General features: G+C 46.1%; 1 protein-coding gene across 2 annotated transcripts in view; it reads right to left on the bottom strand.

Annotated features, from left to right (window-relative positions):
- Nucleotides 1-3,335: 3,335 nt before the first annotated feature.
- Nucleotides 3,336-18,959, bottom strand: part of LOC147098587 (dual specificity protein phosphatase 13B-like) — a 33,572-nt gene continuing 17,948 nt past the window's right edge. For both annotated transcript variants that reach the window (XM_085970449.1, XM_085970450.1), the window contains exons 2-4: nucleotides 18,618-18,782; nucleotides 10,219-10,439; nucleotides 3,336-4,392 (exon numbers count right to left, since the gene is read on the bottom strand). In XM_085970449.1, coding sequence (XP_085826575.1) covers nucleotides 4,193-4,392; nucleotides 10,219-10,439; nucleotides 18,618-18,781 — 585 coding nt within the window. In that variant the 5' untranslated portion in view covers nucleotide 18,782 and the 3' untranslated portion in view covers nucleotides 3,336-4,192. The remainder of the gene's footprint in view (nucleotides 4,393-10,218; nucleotides 10,440-18,617; nucleotides 18,783-18,959) is intronic.

Below are 18,959 nucleotides of genomic sequence, written 5' to 3'. Positions count from 1 at the left end.
CCCCTTATCACCTCTGGTTCTTTTGACAATTATTTTAAATCTGTGTCCTTTGCCAGTGCAAATAGTTTATCCTTATTTACTCTATCAAACCCTTCATAATTTTGAACACTTCTACTAAATCTCCCCTTAACCTTCTCTGCTTTAAGGAGAACCATCCCAGTTTCTCCACATAACTGAGGTCCTTCATCCTGGTATCACTCTCGCAAAACTTCTCGGCACCATCTCCAAGGCCTTGACATCCTTCCTGATGTGCGGTGCGCATAATTGGAGGGGCTCCACATATAATACAGCCTGAGGTATGCCGAGGGGGATTCCGCACGTAATACGTATTACTGACCCTGATCCATGACTGTTGACTGCATTGATATTTGTTGTTTATTAATTAATTTATAAAAAGACTTGCTACCAAATTACAAAGTAATTTAAAAAAAATCTAAGTTGTTTTTGTAAACCAATGATTTTGTTAACTATCACTCACTGGTATATACTTTAATTCCTGTATTAGACCAGCTATTGATTATTGACTTATCGGGACACAGAGAATGTCTAACAATTAAGAGAAATTGCTCAATGCTGATTCATTTTTCCATTCAGGTCATAACAGGATTTTGGCACCATATCAGGACATTGCAATGTGTGGAGGTGACAAATGGTATCTGGTTCCATAGCGACCAGAGGCCAGCATGCAGTTTTTTATGATGATGTAATCTGTATTCCAGGACAGCGAGTGACATTCCCGGAGGTTTGCAGACTGCCGTGTTGAGTGGTGTGTCATCATTCCATAGTAAGCAAATCCCGATTGCTATTCAGATGCCTCGGCGGGGCTGACGGGAGAGTTGGGATGACCAAAAACAACTCTAGACATCAACTCCACACGGTGAAAGATCTCCACATCTCTTTCCCTTCACATTCCCTTTTCAAAAAGGATTCTGTCATTTGTTTTAGGATAAGATGGTGAATTAGAGAAAATCAAACAAATATTCATAGTATTCTGGATCCAAAGAAAAATCTCAGAATCCCGTTGCAGTGTGGGATTAGGATATCACCAGCCTTGAGAACAAAATCGATCCAACTCGATACTGTGAGGTTTTTGTTGCGACAATCACTGTTGCACAAACACACAGCTCAGCTTTCTCTTACTGCAATTAAAAAAAAGTGATTCCAAGTATTTGGCTGAGTCTCAATTAGACTAAAGAGGGGAAGCTGAACTGAGTGGAAACCAACAAAGCAGGCAAACCTTGACTGACTCTTTCATCCCTACATATGCGTTATAAAATATGGGCAGTTACATTATGCCATTGGCGTCTCGTACAGTCTGGTGAATAAAAATATTATTGAAATGTTCAGTCTACTCGTGCTCTTTTAATAGATGTTAAATTGCACGAATGTTAAGGTTTTGAAACTCCAAAAACTCACCTGAGAAAATGTGGTGTAATCGGCCAAGAACGGTCCAGTGCAGTTCTGGCATTGGCATCTATCTGACAACGTGAGAAATTGCCCAGTTATTTCCTATCCACAACAAAGGACAAGTCTAACCCTGCCAATTGCCACCCCATATCAACCTCTCAGCTCCAGATCTCATCCATTGCTTTGATGCAGACATGGACACAACATCTGAATGGCAGGGGAGAGGTGACAGTTGCTGTCTTCCACATCAAGGCAGCATCAACCAATAGTGGACCAAGGAGACCGAGCAAAATCAGACTGATACCTGGGATGGCAGGAAGATATATGAGGAGAGATTGGGTCGATTGGGCTTGTACTCGCTGGAGTTTAGAAGAATGAGAGGGGATCTCATTGATGGTAGACAGAAAGCAAAGAGTTGGAATAAACGGGTCTTTTTCCGAGTGGTAGGCAGTGACTAGCGGGGTGTCGCAGGGATCGGTCCTTGGACCCCACCTATTCACAATATGTATTAATGATCTGGACGAGGGAACTAGATGTAATATCTCCAAGTTTGCAAACGACACAAAGCTGGGTGGGCGTGTGTGCTATGAGGAGGATGCTGAGAAACTCCAGTATGATTTGGACAGGTTGGGTGATTGGGCAGAAGCACAGCAGATGCAATAATAACCTGGATAAATGCGAGGTTATCCACTTTGGTGTCAAAAACAGGAAGGCAGATTATTATCTGAATGGCAATAGACTGGGAGAAGGGGAAGTACAACGAGACCTGGGCGTCCTTGTGCACCAGTCGCTGAAGGTAAGCATGCAGGTGCAGCAGGCGGTTAAGAAGGCAAATGGTATGTTGGCCTTCGTAGCGAGAGGGTTTGAGTACAGGAACAAGGATGTCTTGATGCAGTTGTACAGGGCCTTGGTGAGACCACACCTTGAGTATTGTGTGCAGTTTTGGTCGCCTTATCTGAGGAAGGCTGTTCTTGCCATGGAAGGCGTGCAGCAAAGATTCACCAGGCTGATACCTGGGATGGCAGGAATGATGTATGAGGAGAGAGTGGGTCGATTGGGCTTGTACTCACTGGAGTTTAGAAGAATGAGAGGGGATCTCATTGAAACTTATAACATTCTAACAGGACTGGACAGACTAGATGCTGGAAGGATGTTCCCGATGGTCGGGGAGTCCAGAACCAGGGGTCACAGTCTAAGGATAAGGGGTTAGCCATTTAGGACAGAGATGAGGAGGAATTTCTTCACCCAGAGAGTGGTGAACCTGTGGAATTCACCAAAGAAGGTAGTTGAGGCCAATTCATTAAATATATTCAAGAAGGAGTTGGATATATTTCTTAAGGCTAAAGGGATCAAGGGATATGGGGAGAAGGCAGGGACAGGGTACTGAAGTTGGATGATCAGCCATGATCTCATTGAATGGCGGAGCAGGCTCGAGGGGCCGAATGGCCTACTCCTGCTCGTATCTTCTATGTTTCTATGTAAGTGCTGGTCAAGGGGAAAGTGGTTGGAGTCATACCTGATCGAGGAAGACCGTTGTGGTTGTCAGACGTCAATCGCCATTGCCGCAGGACTCCAGACGTTCCTCAAGGAAGTTTTCTCAGCGCAGCCACCTTCAGCTGCTTCATCAGTGACCTTCCCTCCATCACAAGGTGGGAAGTGGGGCTGTTCATTGAGAATTCTGCAATGTTGAACTCCATTCACAACTCCTCCAAGTCATGGAAATATTACCGTTCTTTCACCTTTGTGGGCTCAAAGTCCTGAAATTCCCTAGCTAACATCTTTGTGGGAGAACCATCACACACGTTCAAGGGGGCCACACCACCACCTTCTTGGGACAACCAGGGAAGGGATTAAATGCAGCCACATCCCAAGAGAATAATTAATAACAAATACAGCATTTTGAAATGTTTACAATAAATTGGAACTACTGAACTTTTGATGGTTTATTAATACTTTTATAGATAAACACATAGTACAAGTAAACATGCTGCAAACCTGTTGGAAATATGGGGGAAAATAGAATTTTGGACATCCCGATAATTTACTTTGGCTCCATAATACATCAGGAAATCCTTCAAACCTCTGTGACTCTGAGTGTAATGTCTGTCTGTTGACATTCGACTGGTGTTCATGGGAAAGCAGTTCTCTCTTGGAATGCTGAGTTGGATTTCTTCACATCTCCAATCTATTCAACCTTAACTTGAAACAAAAATGACCGCGCTCACAGCATTTCTGTTACATTAACTCCGCAAACCTTTATAAACAAGGATTACTGTCTTAGATGCATTACGTCAAACCATCAATCTCTGAACTATTTATTCCACTGCATTAGTGTTTGGGACTTCTGATTGAATTCACAGGATTCCTGCCCGTGTTACTGCATGTAGTCTACTGACTCAAGTGATCAACATAAGGTGCAAAAACTTAAGCTTTGGTGCCAATAAAGCCACATTGACCTGATAAACAACTGTCTATCGGTTCGATAGCAAAATATTGCAGATGCTGGAAATCCGAAATAACAACAGAAAATGCTGGAAAAACTCAGCAGGCCAGGCAACATCCGTGGAGAGAGAAACAGAGTCAATGTTTCAGGTCGAAACCCTTTGTCAAGGCTGAAGAAGCACAGTCTATCCGTTCTCAGGAATCCCAGAAGGTGCTGAACTAAATTGAAAGTCTAAAGTTCATAAATCTCCATTTATTTTTTGTTCTGTAGCATTCTTTTCTATAAAATTTCTTTGCAAATGAAGCCTCTGAGGTAACCACATGCTCCGAGGTCGAGGTCCAGTCATCTTTTCCTCTCTTTCATTATGGCTCTGTCAAGCTCCCGGAGTTGACTGAGGAAGCCGTTGTTCGGTGAGATATTTCTGTGAGCGCTCACGGTTTTAATCGCCTCGACCAGAGATTTCTTTTCACAGATCATTAAAAATGCAAGGACCAGAGTTGCCGCTCGGCTGATTCCCATGGCACAATGAACAAACACTTTACCTGCAAAGGAAGATAAATATCCGTATCAACACACACTGCACAGAGCTAAAGTATAGACTGATTTTCTGAAATTAGATTACCTATGATGTGAGATGGTGACTTTGTCAATTTATCTCATAGCTCCTTAGTGGGCCTAATTGAAATCTCTTAAATTATTTTCAAATAATTAACTAGACAGCGGGGCTCTAAGTGCTGCTAGCTACGCTGTCCTTTCACCGCTGTGATATGGGTTTGAATCCAGCCCAGACCGAGGGGTGACTGTTTCATTTTTCTCTGCCGACTGCAAGGGTCCTGCATGGAATTCATTTGGGCCGACTCGATCCAGTTGCTGATTGGCACCGGCCCCAAACTACCCCGAGTTTGACAGCGAATTGGTAACCTCACTCACAAAGATCAGAAGAATGGCTGGCGTGGGAAATGGAAGTGTTACAATGGTGCAGTAATGGGTGCTTTCAGTTTGGGTGTGTTTGCTTTTTTAGGTCTATAATTACAGAAAAGGAATGACTATTAGGCTGCTGGTTCCAACACACACATTCAAACAGATACTGCATTGCAGGATACTCTGAGTGATATTCATGGAGTTGTGTATGTGCCTGTGAGAGAGGGTAAAACACAAGAGCAGGATGGTACAGGTAGACTATCCTTTATCCGAACTTCCGAAAACCAAAACCCTCTAAAAACCGAAAGTTTTTTCGTTCAGCGTAAGTCGTGCGCACGACATGACCAGAGTGGCGCACGACTTACGCTGAGCAGGGCAGAGGGTCACTGAGTTCCCTCCTGGGTAGGAGATTGCAGGCCGAGCCGGGCAGTGTGAAGGAGGTATGCCAGGAGAATGAACCCAACAATACAGCGGCCTGTCCGATATTCTTTTCTCCCCCCCCGACCCCCCGCCGACCCCCACCCTTTCGGATAAGGGATAGTGGAGCAGCCTTTATCCGCACTTCCGAAAACAGAAAACCTCTGAAAACCGAAAGTGGTGGCTTACCGGGTGCTGCCCCGTAATACCTTCTGAAATCCGAAATTTTCCAAAAACCGAAACACGGCTGGTCCCAAGGTTTTCGGATAAAGGATAGTCTACCTGTACTATCTCCTTCAATCTACCTTTTTATCCAAGCTTTTGGTCACCATTACTAGTCTTTCCTTCTTTGGCTCGGTATCTGTTTTTCCTCATAGCTCTGAGAAGCACCTTGAGACATTTTTCTATGTAAAAGGCGCTATATAAATTCAAGCTTTTGGTATGAAGAGGGCCAGATGGCCTTCTCCAAGGGAGGTCAAGGGCTTGTAATTTCTTCGATTTCCACAGTGTCAGTTGTGGCTCAGCAGGTAGCACACTCGCCTCTGAGTCAGAAGGTTGTGGGTTCAAGTTCCCACTCCAGGGACTTGAGCACATAAATCTAGGCTGACATTCCAGTGCAGTGCTGAGGGGGTGCTGCACTGTCGGAGGTGCCATCTTTCGGATGAGATGTTAAACCGAGGCCCCCTCTGCTCTCGCAGGTGGATGTAAAAGATCCCATGGCACTATTTTGAAGAAGAGCAGGGGAGTTATCCCCAGTGTCCTGGTCAATATTTATCCCTCAACCAACATAACAAAAACAGATTATCTGGCCATGATCACATTGCTGTTTGTGGGAGCTTGCTGTGCGCAAATTGGCTGCCACGTTTCCCACATTACAACAGTGACTACACTTCAAAAATTGGCTGCAAAGCGCTTTGAGATGTCCGGTGGTCGTGAAAGGCGCTATATAAATGCAAGTCTTTCTTCTTTCCTTCCATTCTACCCTGTTCTCCTTTATTAGATGCTTTCTTGTCAAGCAAGCAGACGGGCAATCTTGATTGGTTGTAAATGTAAAGAAATGCAAACCGTGGCAGACATGTGCTCAACCTGAAGCCCATCCTGTGACTATGGATCACACAGCTAGTTTGTATTATAATCATTGCGAAGCCCTATGAAGATGTCACTTGGCTAAAGCTTTGAGTTGTAAGTTTGCAATTGATTGTGTGCACCACTGGAGGATGGGGATGCTTGCTAAGTAATGAAGGAGCTGTCGGATTGTGTAAGGGCTTAGCATGGATCAGCACTAAATGTGTGGAACAGGTTGGCAAGGAGCAGTTTGTGGTATACACAGTTGTGCCATCTACCTGGTAAATGATACTCGTGTGTGGCCACACCTTGGGCAGCTGCCATAAGCTGGGTCATTGTCTCCTGCATCTATTCCCAGGTCCTATCGAGTAGTGGATACATCATTAACCCTGTCCACTGCTTCCTGCCAGGCATGTGGCACTACTATTCTCCGGGGAGGGCACCCTGGTTGATGAACAAGAAAGCCCTCCTTGCACCCACCTCGTACGCAGCACCCCACTTCACCAACCATTACACGAGGAACTTGGAGGATGTGCAGCTCAGATTCTGTCTCATAAGAACATACGAAATAGGAGCAGGAATAGGCCACTTGGCCCCTCGAGCCTGCTCCACCATTCAATAAGATCATGGCTGATCTTGGGCTCAAAGCCACTGCCCTGCCCGCTCCCCATAACCCTTCACTCCCTTATGTCTCCTGTCGCCGTGTTCATTCTGCTGTTCACTGCTTTTCCCTGACAACCTTCTTTGCCTCGTACAGCCTTTGGCACTGTTATTACCAAATGTTACCCATTGCCTTGCACAGCTGCATTATTTTGTAGCACCCTGATCCAGTTTGTGATTTTTCTGCCATAAACATGTGACGTTGGTTTATTTAAGGGAGAGTCTGGTAGTCGTGCCTGCTGTTCGTATGATATTTGTATGGTAGTGTCAGCTGTGGCTCAGTGGGCAGCACCCTTGCCCCTGAGTCAGAAGGCTGTGGGTTCAAGCCCCACTCCAGAGACTTGCGCACAAAACCCAGGCTGGCATTCCCAGTGCAGTACTGAGGGAGTGCTGCACTGTCGGAGGTTACATCTTTCAGAAGAGACCCTGTCTGCCCTCTCAGGTGGATATAAAAGAACCTATGGCACTAGTTCAAAGCAGAGCAGGGGAGTTATCCCTGGTATCCTAGCCAATAGTTATCCCTCAACTAGCACCTAAAACAGATTACCTGGTCATGATCACATTGCAGCTTTTGGGATCTTGCTGTGCGCAAAATGTTTCCTACATTGCAACAGTGACTACACTTCAAAAGTATTCCATTGGCTGTAAAGTGCTTTGGTACATCCTGAGGATGAGAAAGGCACTATAGAAATGCAAGTCTTTATTTATAGACTATCCAGGGCGAAATTGCAATTATTGAAGAAAGCCACAGGATGGACAGCTTGATGGAAGGACATGGAACACTTAAGGTGCTAGTTGAGATATAACTTGTGAGGGTGTCCTTGTGCACCAGTCGCTGAAGGTAAACATGCAGGTGCAGCAGGCGGTTAAGAAGGCAAATGGTATGTTGGCCTTCGTAGCGAGAGGGTTTGAGTACAGGAGCAAGGATGTCTTGCTGCAGTTGTACAGGACCTTGGTGAGACCACACCTTGAGTATTGTGTGCAGTTTTGGTCGCCTTATCTGAGGAAGGATGTTCTTTCCATGGAGGGAGTGCAGCGAAGATTCACCAGACTGATACCTGGGATGGCAGGAATGACGTATGAGGAGAGATTGGGTCGATTGGGCTTATACTCGTTGGCGTTTAGAAGAATGAGAAGGAATCTCATTGAAACTTATAAAATTCTGACAGGACTGGACAGACTAGATGCAGGAAGGATGTTCCCGATGGTCGGGGAGTCCAGAACCAGGGGTCACAGTCTAAGGATAAGGGGTAAGCCATTTAGGACAGAGATGAGGAGGAATTTCTTCACCCAGAGAGTGGTGAACCTGTGGAATTCTCTACCACAGAAGGCAGTAGAGGCCAATTCATTAAATATATTCAAGAAGGAGTTAGATATATTTCTTAAGGCTAAAGGGATCAAGGGATATGGGGAGAAGGCAGGGACAGGGTACTGAATTTGGATGATCAGCCATGATCTCATTGAATGGCGGAGCAGGCTCGAGGGGCCGAATGGCCTACTCCTGCTCCTATCTTCTATGTTTCTATGATGGTCACGTTGATATTATCCTAATCCTCCACACAAGGGCCCTGTCTTCACCCTAACTCCATCTGCCTAGCGTTCCCTGGACTCCTGTGGGATGCACTCAGTCACTCACACTGTTTCTTCGCCCTGGCCTCTCATTCTCTGACACATGCACTCCTACCATATGTCTCTAGCAGGTTTTATATCGAACAGATAGGAATCAGTCTCTCAGTAAATCTGTACAGGACCTACAAAAAGAGAACACTGCATCAGTCAAGGGGGTAACACTGCCCTTTGGCTCCTGTTATTATATATTCATATAAGACCCAACTGATGGTTTTAGTTGTTAGTGGTTTGTTTTCCAGGGTGTGGCAATTCCTTCTCTGAGTCTGAGAAACATCAATGATCTGTCTCCCTGTACTTATATTAAAAGTTAAAAGAAAATAGTAGCCGCTTCCTCCAATGTGCATTTAATAAAAATACAGAGTGGTTTCCCCCCTCCTCACACTCCTATAGTGCTAGTTGCAGATTGCACTGTATGGCCTAGAAGTTCGGACGCAGGGTGTAATCCCAGCACCTGAATGGTGAGGCCCGAGGTCTCCCCGATATTGGGCCTCGGGCCTCATTTCCATGAAGCGGGCGAGCTGCAGAGAGTAAGAGGCAACTCTCCCGGCAAAGTGTGGTTGAAGATCGGGCGGCTGCGACGCTAGCAGTGGTCCTCAGGTAAGTGAGGAGGCGGGGGGGGGACAAGTGGGTGGGGAGGTCGTGGTGGCTGGCAGGGGTTGGGGGGGGGTGGGAGGATTGGTAGCTGGGGGGAGGGGTGTAGAGACTGGTAGCGGGAGTGCTGACGGACCGTCCTCTTTGAAGGTGGGGCTGGGAGAAGTATTTGAAAAACTTACCTGGCTGGTGGTGGCCTGGTTTTCCAGAGTGTGGCCAGCACCAGCAGCCTCGGGACCATCCAATCTTGCAGTGGGAGCCTCAAACAGACATTGGGTCCCTTGTTTGGCTATGCAAAGGGCCTAACGCCTACTTCAGGTGTAGGCACTGCTCGCCAACCCTTTGGCCATTACCAATATTGAGGGCAGCGCACTTCCGACTCATAATGAGCGTGCTCTTTCTGCCCGCCATATTGGAGATTTGGGAGTCTGTTTAGCGTCCAAAAAGTGAGCGCTGCATCGCCGAATTTCTAGACCAATGACTCCTGTCAGCATGGAAGCAATCACTCATCTCACATTTCATAATCCTTCACGTTTTCATGGATACTTAAAAAAATTAACAAACGAAAGAAAGACTTGCATTGAGGAACTATTGCGGACTATCTGTGTGGACAGGGACACCAGGCATGCATTTCAGGCTTGATTTATTCTTAAAAAGGACTCCGTTACAACATCAGCGCTGTGACAGGCTCAGATAAAAGCTGCGTTTATCTCCATCATCTCTCTTTCTGCCAATGAGACGATTAGAGTCTGGGTTGCTCCAAGTGGACTGTTCATCCTACTTCAGGCTCCAAGGGATATCTCACCTGCCTTTGGGACCGAAGAAGGGTTAAAATAGTGCGGTTGATAGAACCGCTTTCATTGTGCTTGTGCCCGATGAAATTCCAATTTGATTCTGTGTGTCAAGAGGGGCCACTTCTGCTGAGGGCCACAAAGTATTTCCTAATTACTTATTCCACTGCAGATGGAAATGTGATGAAAAATAGAAAGGCAGATCGGGAAGTAACCATGTGAGAAGATAGCTTTCTGACCCTACTTTCAAATTACATTGGACATCTATTATCACCGAGCATCCCAGCTACTCACCACCAAGTGTGTTTAGTCCAGCTCTTATGAATTTTGCAGCAGGGTAAAAAAAGGCACTAAGATTGAAATCTGGGGCATCAAATGCCTCTATTCCATAGTAATGTATTTCCATGTCCTTGTAATATACAGCTCCAGTGTTAATATTGAACCTCCCATCAGCAGCATTGAGGATGTGTGTAATCCCCAGTCTCCGTAGAGTCGACTTATCTCGTGCTGTCCACCTGGAGAACATTAAATGATTATTTTTAATCTTATTTAGAACATAAATAGCTTACAGAGTCTTGTTCTATTGCTAAGATTGGTCATTTCGCTGCCCAGAGACTCAATATTTCACGCATGCACAAAAAAATAATCAAAAGCATTGACCCAGAATGTGCTGGAGCGGGACATCTCGCGGCATGCCCCGTTCGTTAATCTTTCTTGCTCACCCTGCTGCTCGAAGTTTTTTTGCCCTGTAAGTTGCTGGAAGTGATAACGGTGAGGGCGATGGGACATCTGGGACCTTGGTGAACAACGGGACCACCACCAACAACTTGCATTTATATAGCGCCTGTAACATAGTAAAACATCCCAAGGCGCTTCACAGGAGCGTTATCAGACTAAATTTGACACTGAGCCACATAAGGTGGTATTAGGTGACCAAAAGCTTGGTCAAAGAGGTAGGTTTTAAGGAGCGTTTTAAAGGAGGAAAGAGAGGTAGCGAGGTGGAGCGGTTTAGGGAAGTAATTCCAGAGCTTAGGGCCTCGGCAGCTGAAGGCACGGCCGCCAATGGTGGAGCGATTAAAATTGGGGATGCGCAAGAGGCCAGAATTGGAAGAGCGCAGAGATCTTGGTCTGACTCCTTAATCAATGAGATTTAAGGATTGAGAAAGAAATAGAGGAATGACAGAGAAGGAAATAGGGTGAATTATAATTAAATCAGCTACAGGCAGAGAAATAAAGAGAGGGAAAGAAGATTGGATTAAGAGAGCGTGAAAAAAGAGACAGAAAGGAAAAGTAAGAATTTATTTTGAAATTTTAATTTTAAATTTTAAAAATCTCTAAGAACAATTTATTACCTGTTGGAATGAGACGCCATATTATAACTTGTTCCCTTTCTGGGCTGGGGAAGTTGAGTGGCATTGCAAGAACATAAATCTCCTCCTTAAAAGGTACTTATGCTGTTAATTACCAGCCCTAACTTTCTGCGGCGAGTTTAATTGGCAATTAATGCGCAAAATGCAGCAACTTCACGAAACTCACGGGGAGGTTGAGGCCGAGATGCTATTTTCATGAGGCTAATGGTGGAGTGACGCAAATCGCCCAGGAACTTGTGGCGATCGCAATTCACGGGGTATCTCTTCCTCGCCACAAGTTGCAGGACGATTTACACCTTAAGTTTGGCAGCAACCTCTGGGCCTTTAATTCACCCGCTGGGTCTCCATTCTTGGCCATTGTGTGGGGAGGTGCTGACCGCGGTCCAAGTGCTTCTGTAAGGGTGGGTGCGCGGAAAAGAGAAAAATCGGAATTACATCACTCTTAACATAGAAACATAGAAGATAGGAGCAGGAGTAGGCCATTCGGCCCCTTGAGCCTACTCCGCCATTTAATGAGATCATGGCTGATCATCCAAATTCAGTACCCTGTCCCTGCTTTCTCCCCATATCCCTTGATCCCTTTAGCCTTAAGAAATATATCTAACTCCTTCTTGTAAATATTTTATGAATTGGCCTCAACTGCCTTCTGTGGTAGAGAATTCCACATGTTCACCACTCTCTGGGTGAAGAAATTCCTCCTCATCTCTGTCCTAAATCGCTTACCCCTTATCCTTAGACTGTGATCCCTGGTTCTGGACCCTCCCGCCATCAGGAACATCCTTCCTGCATCTAGTCTGTCTAGTCCTGTTAGAATTTTATAAGTTTCAATGAGATCCCCTCTCATTCTTCTAAACTCCAGCGAATATAAGCCTAATCGACCCAATCTCTCCTCATACGTCATTCCTGCCATCCCAGGTATCAGTCTGGTGAATCTGTGCCTCAAGTTCAGAGTAGCATTGACAGGAGTCTGGGAGTGGGTCACCTCATCTCTCGGCCATGGCTAGCATGTGGCCGGAGGTGACCTGTAAAAGGAAAGAGAAAATAGCGCAAAAAAAAAATAGGGCAGTAAGCATCTCATCAAAACAAATTGCAACCAATAATTCATGTGTGAGGGACAGTTAACAAGCAGCAATATAAGGTGGCTCACCACCACCTTCTCAAGGGCAACTAGGGATGGGCAATAAATGCTGGCCTTGTCGGCGACGCCCAGATCCCATAAGCGAATAAAACAAATATATCCAGAAATCAATTTAAGATGCATTAGGGTCAATTCCCCAATTGTGGTGGACCTGCTAATCTCTGCTGATGATCAGCTAAGCAGCCACTTCAAGGGCTGTTGCATTTAAAGTTCTGCAGTTTAATGTTGAACAGAGCCCGACTGTTGTGGCCAAGATGATTTCTGCTTGAACTAGAAGAACTGCGACTACCTTCACTGTAGAAAGCCTGGCTGTGCTGCCAGAGCAGGTGCAGCACAGTGGACATTTTTGAGGCTATCTCCCTTGTCCATAAGACACGAGAGCTTCCAGGACTGAGGAAAAGTTCCACATTCGGACTGAGCACTGAAGTGAAAGGATTGCCCGCAACAAGCACTGAAGTCCACAGCATGTCAACAATGTAGCCTGGACAGCACTGACCCCAACCCTCATATCCTTCAGTCCCAAACTACCATCTCTGTAACCATGCTGCGGCAACATGGCGGCTGGCAAAGGGAAAGTTTTCCTCTGCCTCACACAAGTGTTGCATGTCTTGTCCCCAAGTCACTAATCGCTTCTCAAATTTCTTTGTACTCATCTTTTCACGCCAGGTGGAATGTCAGCTGGTGATTGGGGCGCCCCTCCTGTTACATTCCAATGCTGAAAACATCTGTTTCGTCTGTATTGAACATAAGAAATAGGAGCAGGAGTCGGTCATTTGGCCCCTCGAGCCTGCTCCGCCATTCAACGAGATCATGGCTAATCTGATCTTGGCCTCAACTCCACTTCCCTGCCCGCTCACCATAACCCTCGACTCCCTTACCTTTCAAAAATCTGTATCTCCACCTTAAATATATTCACTGACCCCGCCTCCACAGCTCTCTGGGGAAGAGAATTCCAAAGATTCACGACCCTCTGAGAAGAAATTTCTCCTCATCTCCGTCTTAAAAGGGTGCCCCCTTATTCTGAAACTTATGCCCCCTAGTTCTAGATTTCCCCACATGGGGAAATATCCTCTCTGCATCTACCCTGTCAAGCCCCTTCGGAATCTTGTATGTTTCAATAAGATCCCCTCTCATTCTTCGAAACGCCAATGAGTATAGGCCCAACCTGCTCAACCTTGTCTTCCCTGGTGATAGAGATGCTCTCGGAGTAACCTGAGGGAGAAGGCTGACCACAGCCATCGAGAGAGATACCCACGCTGGTGGCGTTCCAGCTAATCTGCGATGCCTCACTGGCCTTCCAAAGTATTGAGGTAGAGGCCATATTGGGAGTGGATGAGGAAAATCTTGGTGGCTTCTCGGAGGTTTTACTCTTCGCCTTCTTCTTGCTAGTCCTTGAAACTCACTCAGTGGGCCAAAACCAGACACATCTGCCCAATAGCCACATGACTATTTTGACTTTGCTACTATATGCACAGACATGTGCTGTACAGCCCCCCTGCCAACACACATTCCCCGCCACCTTGTGTAGGGAGCTCCAAAGATGATGCGGCTGTCACTGGAGATGAGCAGGAGGCTGGCCCGTGACATGATCGTCTGTCACACTCCTCGACCCACAGGCACCAGTGGAGGAATCAGATAGAGAGGGCAGGATTTTCATTGTGCCGTGGAGTCGGGATTGGAGGCGTGCGGGGGGTTAAAATTCTGAAATCAGGGGTCCTGACCCCATCCTGCACCCAAACCCGCCTCCATGCCAGTTTCAAAGGAGGCGGGTACCTGCCCCGCACTGGGACCCGCCTACCTGAGGCGGGAAGGGATTAGTGCCAATTAACTGCCTGTTAACAGGTAGTTAACAGGCAGTTTTTAGCCTAATCCCTATTTTAAATCTTGAAGTGTGGGATTCCCGACGGCTCCAAACCACGCCAGGTTAGAGGAGTCGGGCCGTCGGGTTGAAGGGCTTGGAGGGGTCGAGATGTCGGTGTTCAGGTGAGTGATGTGTGCATGAGTGCAAAGGTAAGTGTGTTTGGTGTGTCTAAAGTGATTAAAGAAGTTTAAATTACCTGTACTTACCTTTTCAGCCTTCCTTCCTCTAGGTTTCGGGAGTCCCTCATCTCACCGGCACAGAAAGCAGAATGGCTGCGAACTGTCAAAAGTGACAGCCTGCAGCTTTCTGTGCCGGAGAGATTTCTAACTGAGTCTGTGGAGAAGGACTCAGGTTAGAAGTCAGACTATCAGTGTTTGACAGCTTCAAACAGCTGTGAAACGCTGATATTTCATCTGTCAAAACCTCTTGACAGGTGAAATTTCAGTCTGTGACGTCGCCTGTTGCCAGGTGGCCCTTCATTGGCCTGCTGAGCCCACTGGGCGGGCTCAACAAGGTCAATCTAGTTAAAATCGCGTGGATTGGCCGCATCTCGATGGAGGCGGGACTACAACCCCGAAAATTGTAGTCCCGCCTTCTACCCAACTCCCAAGTTAAATTCCTGCCCAGAGAGTCTGGAGGGAGCACCTGGTGAAGAAGAGCAAATGGTGATTGGCTACGGACAAGAGGAAGAGAGGGCTGGAGCTGTCCAACCAGTCTGCCTGCTCTTTGAAATAGCGCTGTCACTGCGATTTGGCACAAGATGAAGGCATTGTAGCTTCTGATGGGATTTCACGCATTCAGCTGCCCTGTGGAATGAACACCTTTCCTATACATATAAGCCATGGAGTTGTAGTTAAGAGTCTTGATGGCTGCACATTGCCATCAATGTACTTCTGCACTTTGGGGAAATCTGCCACCTGGTAAAATGACAAAAGTGATTGCCCCAGCAAACAAGCCTTCTGTGACCTGGTTGATGCATTGGTGGACCGAATTCTGACGAATGTGGCATTTGGCTCCATAAAAGTTCAATAGGCAGCAGTTGGAGTTGCCAATTCTCCAGGCTGTCCTAGATTCTCCAGGAATTAAAGATTCATCTCTCAAACACTGCGGCAAGCAATTGGAAATAAAATCATTGGAACATTAAGAAAGATTGTGTATTTTTTTCCATTTTCTTTGAACGCTTTTGTTTAATAGTTGGGAATAATATTGGGGTCGGGAAGAATGGCTGTTTGACCGGCAGTCAAGAATGATCCAATCAGGTAACAAAGAGTCTGTTCACTTTCCAATTAGGCCAGCAGCAGTCTACAGTAACGCTCTCCCTTCTCCAGAATCAGGGGAATTTATAATGGGGAACAAAGAAATGGCAGACCAATTAACTCCATACTTTGGTTCTGTCTTCACAAAGGAGGACACACATAACCTCCCAGAGATGTCGGGGAACATAGGGTCTAATGAGAGGGAGGAACTGAATGAAATCAGTATTTGTAGGGAAATGGTGTTAGGGAAATTGACGGGATTGAAGGCCGATAAATCCCCAGGGCCTGATAATCTACATCCTAGGGTACTTAAGTAAGTGGCCCTAGAAATAGTAGATGCATTGCTGGTCATCTTCCAAAATTCTATAGACTCTGGAACAGTTCCCATGGACCGCACTATTCAAAAAAGGTGGTAGAGAGAAAAGGGGGAATTATAGACCAGTAAGCCTGACATCAGTAGTGGGGAAAATGCTAGAGTCCATTATAAAAGATGTAATAGCAGAGCACTTGGAAAACAGTGACAGGATTGGACAAAATCAACATGGATTTACAAAAGGTAAATCGTGCTTCACTAATCTACTGGAATTTTTTGAGGATGTAACTGGTAGAATAGATAAGGGAGAACCAGTGGATGTGGTGTATTTGGACTTTCAGAAGGCTTTTGATAAGGTCCTGCATAAGAGATTAGCGTGTAAAGTTAAAGCACATGGGATTGGGGGTAAGGTATTGACTTGGATCGAGAACTGATTGGCAGACAGGAAACAAAGAGTTGGAATAAATGGGTCTTTTTCCGAGTAGCAGGCAGTGACTAGTGGGGTACCGCAGGGATCAGTGCTAGGACCCCAGCTATTCACAATATATATTAATGATCTAGACGAGGGAACTAGATGTAATATCTCCAAGTTTGCAGAGGACACAAAGCTGGGTGGGCATGTGTGCTGTGAGGAGGCTGCAGAGAAACTCCAGTATGATTTGGACAGGTTGGGTGATTGGGCAGATGCATAGCAGATGCAGTATAATGTGGATAAATGCAAGGTTATCCACTTTGGTGGCAAAAACAGGAAGGCAGATTATTATCTGAACGGCAATAGATTGGGAGAAGGGGAAGTGCAACGAGACCTGGGTGTCCTTGTGCACCAGTCGCTGAAGGTAAGCATGCAGGTGCAGCAGGCGGTTAAGAAAGCAAATGGTATGTTGGCCTTTGTAGCGAGAGGATTCGAGTACAGGAGCAAGGATGTCTTGCTGCAGTTGTACAGGGCCTTGGTGAGACCACACCTTGAGTATTGTGTGCAGTTTTGGTCGCCTTATCTGAGGAAGGATGTTCTTGCCATGGAGGGAGTGCAGCGAAGATTCACCAGACTGATACCTAGGATGGCAGGAATGACGTATGAGGAGAGGTTGGGTCGATTAGGCTTATATTCGCTGGAGTTTAGAAGAATGAGAGGGGATCTCATTGAAACTTATAAAATTCTAACAGGACCAGACAGACTAGATGCAGGAAGGATGTTCCTGATGGTTGGGGAGTCCAGAACCAGGGGTCACAGTCTAAAGATAAGGGGTAAGCCATTTAGGACAGAGATGAGGAGGAATTTCTTCACCCAGAGAGTGGTGAACCTGTGGAATTCTCTACCACAGGAGGCAGTTGAGGCCAATTCATTAAATATATTCAAGAAGGAGTTAGATATATTTCTTAAGGCTAAAGGGATCAAGGGATATGGGGAGAAAGCAGGGACAGGGTACTGAATTTGGATGATCAGCCATGATCTCATTATATGATGGAGCAGGCTCGAGGGGCCGAATGGCCTACTCCTGCTCCTATCTTCTATGTTTCTATGTTTCTGGAGCCTTAATGTGGAGCCAGGAGAAGCAGGAGTGATCCCCTGGCTCCAGAGCATTAGTGTAGGCTGCTCTGGCCCAATCCCCACCCATGGACTTACCTGAAGACCAATAAATAAATCTGTTCCGAAATGACATCACTGTTACTGGGTACTCTCTCTCTCTCTCTCTCTCTCTCTCTCTCTCTCTCTCTCTCTCAATCTTCTTGAAGAAGAATAGAGAGTTTTCCTGGTGTCCTGGTTCAACCAACATCACCAAAATTTCTTACATGAATTCACCAAACATAAAATCTATAGTTAATACAAGTATTTATTTTTAGCATCGCTAATGAATGACAATGGAGGGATATAATACTTGCCTTGTCTTCCGCTGGATAGGCTGCTGTGGAGTTTGAAAAAAGTAGTCTACTTTTTCACCAATTTCAGAGCAGGCTCCTTTAGCAGGTGCTAGGCCCTCATCAGCATATGCAAGGGGCCTAACGCCCATTTAAGGCGGCCACCAGGGCCACCTGAATATCGCCTGAGCCGATATGGCATCCGACGTATTTCAGGCATGTTAGTGGCACCAACTCCATTAGGAATAATGCACCTTAAACAAAAGTCAACACACGACGTTATAGAATGAAAATAACGTGTAAAATATAAATAAATCTTAAAAGAAGTCATTGAAACTATCTCTAACATTTCAGTGAACATTCCTAGGGGTCCTAGAAACCAGGCAGATGGGTAGTTAAAATCGAGCGGATCACTAGCCCGCTCAAATCCTGACCATTTCCGATTTTAACGTGCAAGGTTTTGCAGGCGAATGAGGTGCCGCCTAAAGCAGGTGGGGGCCTCACAGCTTTATGCAGCTTTAACGCAGCCTGAGTGGGGAAGTCATCCTGAGGTAAGAGGCCTGTAAGGAATGTGGGGCCTGGAGGAGCACCATGCTCCTTCGGGTCCCACAAGGAAAGTCACCTCCCCACCCTCCTGTCCTCCCAAAACCCCTGCAAACCACTTATCTGGAAGCCGGTGAGCGGCCTTGACCACCCTATCGTCCCCCCTGCCGGCAGCATAATGTAAATGAAGCCCGGCGGTTAAAATCGCCGTGGTTACTGCTGCCTCTGCCAGGCGGGAGATTAACCCGTGAAGCCGTTTCCCACTGGAAACCAGCTCGGTGTTAAAATACGCCCCCTAGTTTTCATGTAACCAAGGCGGATAATTGAACAATCTTTTTTTAGGCTGTGCACTTACGCGTCTCCCAGGTGAAGGTTTGGCCAAACCTGATCCACATGTCCACAGTTTACGTTCGTCCACAGAAGGCGCTGGAGCTCTGATATAGCTGGAGGTTCATAATCATCCTCACTTCCACTCTCCAAACCAGCCCGTGATACAAGGTCCTTGTCTAATGCTTCCATTCTGAAATGCAGAGTAGATTATTATTCCTTTACAAGCTGTATTTCTCAGTTCCTGTATTTCTTTTTTCAAACAAAAATGATTGTATGAACAAGGATAGAAATGGGAAAGAGTGCTCCAATTAGTCTGGGAGTTCCTGGTCTTTCACTTACTACAATTCAGTTGTAAATCTGTAGTGCA

Source organism: Somniosus microcephalus, chromosome 29, assembly GCF_052327205.1.
Source record: "Somniosus microcephalus isolate GS21.2 chromosome 29, FLI_Smic_1.0, whole genome shotgun sequence".
Lineage (NCBI taxonomy): Eukaryota > Metazoa > Chordata > Chondrichthyes > Squaliformes > Somniosidae > Somniosus > Somniosus microcephalus.
This window is presented reverse-complemented; position numbering and strand designations above follow the sequence as displayed.